This window comes from Oenanthe melanoleuca, chromosome Z (genome assembly GCF_029582105.1).
Source record: "Oenanthe melanoleuca isolate GR-GAL-2019-014 chromosome Z, OMel1.0, whole genome shotgun sequence".
In the NCBI taxonomy this organism is placed as follows: Eukaryota; Metazoa; Chordata; class Aves; order Passeriformes; family Muscicapidae; genus Oenanthe; species Oenanthe melanoleuca.
In genome coordinates this window covers 65,254,207-65,256,646 of record NC_079362.1, presented here as the reverse complement: position 1 = coordinate 65,256,646, position 2,440 = coordinate 65,254,207, and the positions used below count along the sequence as shown (strand labels likewise).

At 43.2% G+C, this 2,440-nt stretch overlaps 1 protein-coding gene across 1 annotated transcript in view; it reads right to left on the bottom strand.

The window, feature by feature from the left end:
• Positions 1-1,885: 1,885 nt before the first annotated feature.
• Positions 1,886-2,440, bottom strand: part of LMBRD2 (LMBR1 domain containing 2) — a 33,597-nt gene continuing 33,042 nt past the window's right edge. Inside the window, exon 18 of the mRNA XM_056513301.1 lies at positions 1,886-1,985. Coding sequence (XP_056369276.1) covers positions 1,976-1,985 — 10 coding nt within the window. The 3' untranslated portion in view covers positions 1,886-1,975. The remainder of the gene's footprint in view (positions 1,986-2,440) is intronic.

Here is a 2,440-nt window from a genome sequence, read left to right as displayed (position 1 = left end):
TTCATGATTCCCATAGATTTTTGTGGTGGTGCACCCCCCCTTCCCCAACCTCCCCTGCTGTTCCTTTCCCGTGTGATATGAGAAATGCTTGTTTGGCCTTGTCCTTGAAAACACTGCCTGGGCTCTGCCTCTTCCTGAGCTGATCAGAAACACTGTCTGCTCCCAGGAACCCCTAACGAGCTTATTTTTCTCATGACCAGCCTTGAAAGATATTTCTCTGTCCTGAATGGCAAAACATTCCTATTCTCACACTTTCAAAGGAAGTGCCAACCCAAACTGTGGCCAGGATGAGACACTGTTATGACTAAACCTGCTCTCCTGCAACCCAATAAACAAAGGTCCAAGATGGGGCCCTTTGAGCTTTCCTGGACCACAGTGGGTCTGTGAGCACCCTCTGAGGGGGACACCTCAGAGCCAGCCAACCCTGACCAGCAACGTCCCTCTGAGGGGGACACCTCTCAGACCCAGCCAACCCTGACCAGCAATGTCCCTCTGAGGGGGACACCTCTCAGACCCAGCAAACCCTGACCAGCAATGTCCCTCTGAGGGGGACACCTCTCAGAGCCAGCCAACCCTGACCAGCAATGTCCCTCTGAGGGGGACACCTCTCAGACCCAGCCAACCCTGACCAGCAATGTCCCTCTGAGGGGGACACCTCAGAGCCAAACCCTCAGTTTGGAGGGCTGGCGGCTGGAGTGGTGGCTGGAAGTTCCCCAAAACACAACATGTCCTCGGCTGATACCCCTCTCCTCGAGGCCCACTCCTCTGCCCATTGGGAGATGCAAAAGCATCTAAAGGGAGCATTTCCACTGACCTCTGAGGCAGATTTTTCCACAGCTACTTTATCGTGTACTGACTATGTCTGCATGCATAACATTGCACATACGCTATAGCAAATCTGGAAGTTAGGTTAAGTCACAATTATAATTTAAGCTAAATGCTGTGTTAATTGATTTCTCTGATTGATAAAGTTAAGCTATAAATAAAGGTATAAATTAAGCTAAAGTACTGTTAAGTTAGTGTTGTTAAATTTTAGGCAGCAGTCCTTTTCATCCTTGTTTAGACTGTCCTTACACACACTCCACATCCCTCCCTCCCAGGTGGTTTTCAATTAATTTCTGTTTTGATTGCCTGGATTTTGTTTTGTTGTTGCTTTTTTTCCCTTGTTGTGCCTCAGTTGTCCTTCTTAAGTAGAGTGAATCTTACCAATGAATTGGTTGTGCTTTGTAATTTAATATTAAACCTGACTATTGCTCATATCCTTGTTGGTGATTTTTTGGGCGATCTCATGCAGCAGACTCATTCAGAACAGACTTAAAAAAAGCAAAATCTTCCAAAATAAAAAGCATTATGTTTTAAGAGCACAAATGCTTATGTAAGAAGCAGCCTCTGGGGGAGAAGAGGAACAGAGAATACACAAGGAAAATTCCCACCAGCATCTGGACTTTATGAAGGTTACTTGGAATAGATGACCTTTCTTAAACTGCTTTTTTTTTTTTTTTTTTTTTTTTGACTGTGGATTATTTAACTATAAATGTTTACATGGATTTCAAAGACTTAGCAGGTTTCCACAGACAATGTCTAGGGGGACATCTTGCTTTGATGTTGATTGAGCAACTCAAAACACACATCTTTAACCAGATATTTCTGCGGCAGGAACCCAATTGCTTTCCTTTGTTTGTGCGGAGCCCCATTCATAAATCACTCCAACACCTGACCTCTGTACATGAACTGAATCTCTCTTTTCAGTCCAGGTCATGCTGCCCGTGAAGGGAAGAGAAATTGTCTTCTCTCTCAGCTGGGCCCTGGCCAACTTCAGCTTTTTGATAAAGTTCTTAAAAAATCCTAAAGGCAATGATGTGTAATGAACCAATGCAGAACAAGATGCGAGAGACAGGATGTTTATGGAGAGAAAGAGTAAAGATCTTTATCACAGCATGCAGAGCAGAGACCAGGATGAAAGCAGCACGGCTCTTCAGGTGGAGCTGCAGAGAGAAGGAGAGAGTTAATTCACAAACCTGGTAATTTCACAGTCAGGCAGATGGTATTTCAGAAGATGTAAAATCCACTGAATACTCAATGTAGTTTCATTAGCAACTGCTAACAACTAAACACCAGAATTTATATTGCTCTCTGAGCAAATAAACATCTGACAACAAATAACTGAAAGCTAGCATTGAATAAGGACAATTCCATTAACTGAACTGCATAGATGGTAGATTGGTAGATTTAATAGTAACTTATCACATTAAGTCTGGAAGAAGAGTGTGGCTGGTTAACTATCTGGAGAACGATTTACTTCCTTCTTCAAACTACGTCTGAAAAAATAAATACATGTATCACTCAGAATAACAGAATAGTTTGGGTTGGAAGAATGTAAAAGTCACCTAGTTCCAACCTCACTGAGCATGAACACCTTTAGTTAGATCAGGATGCTCAG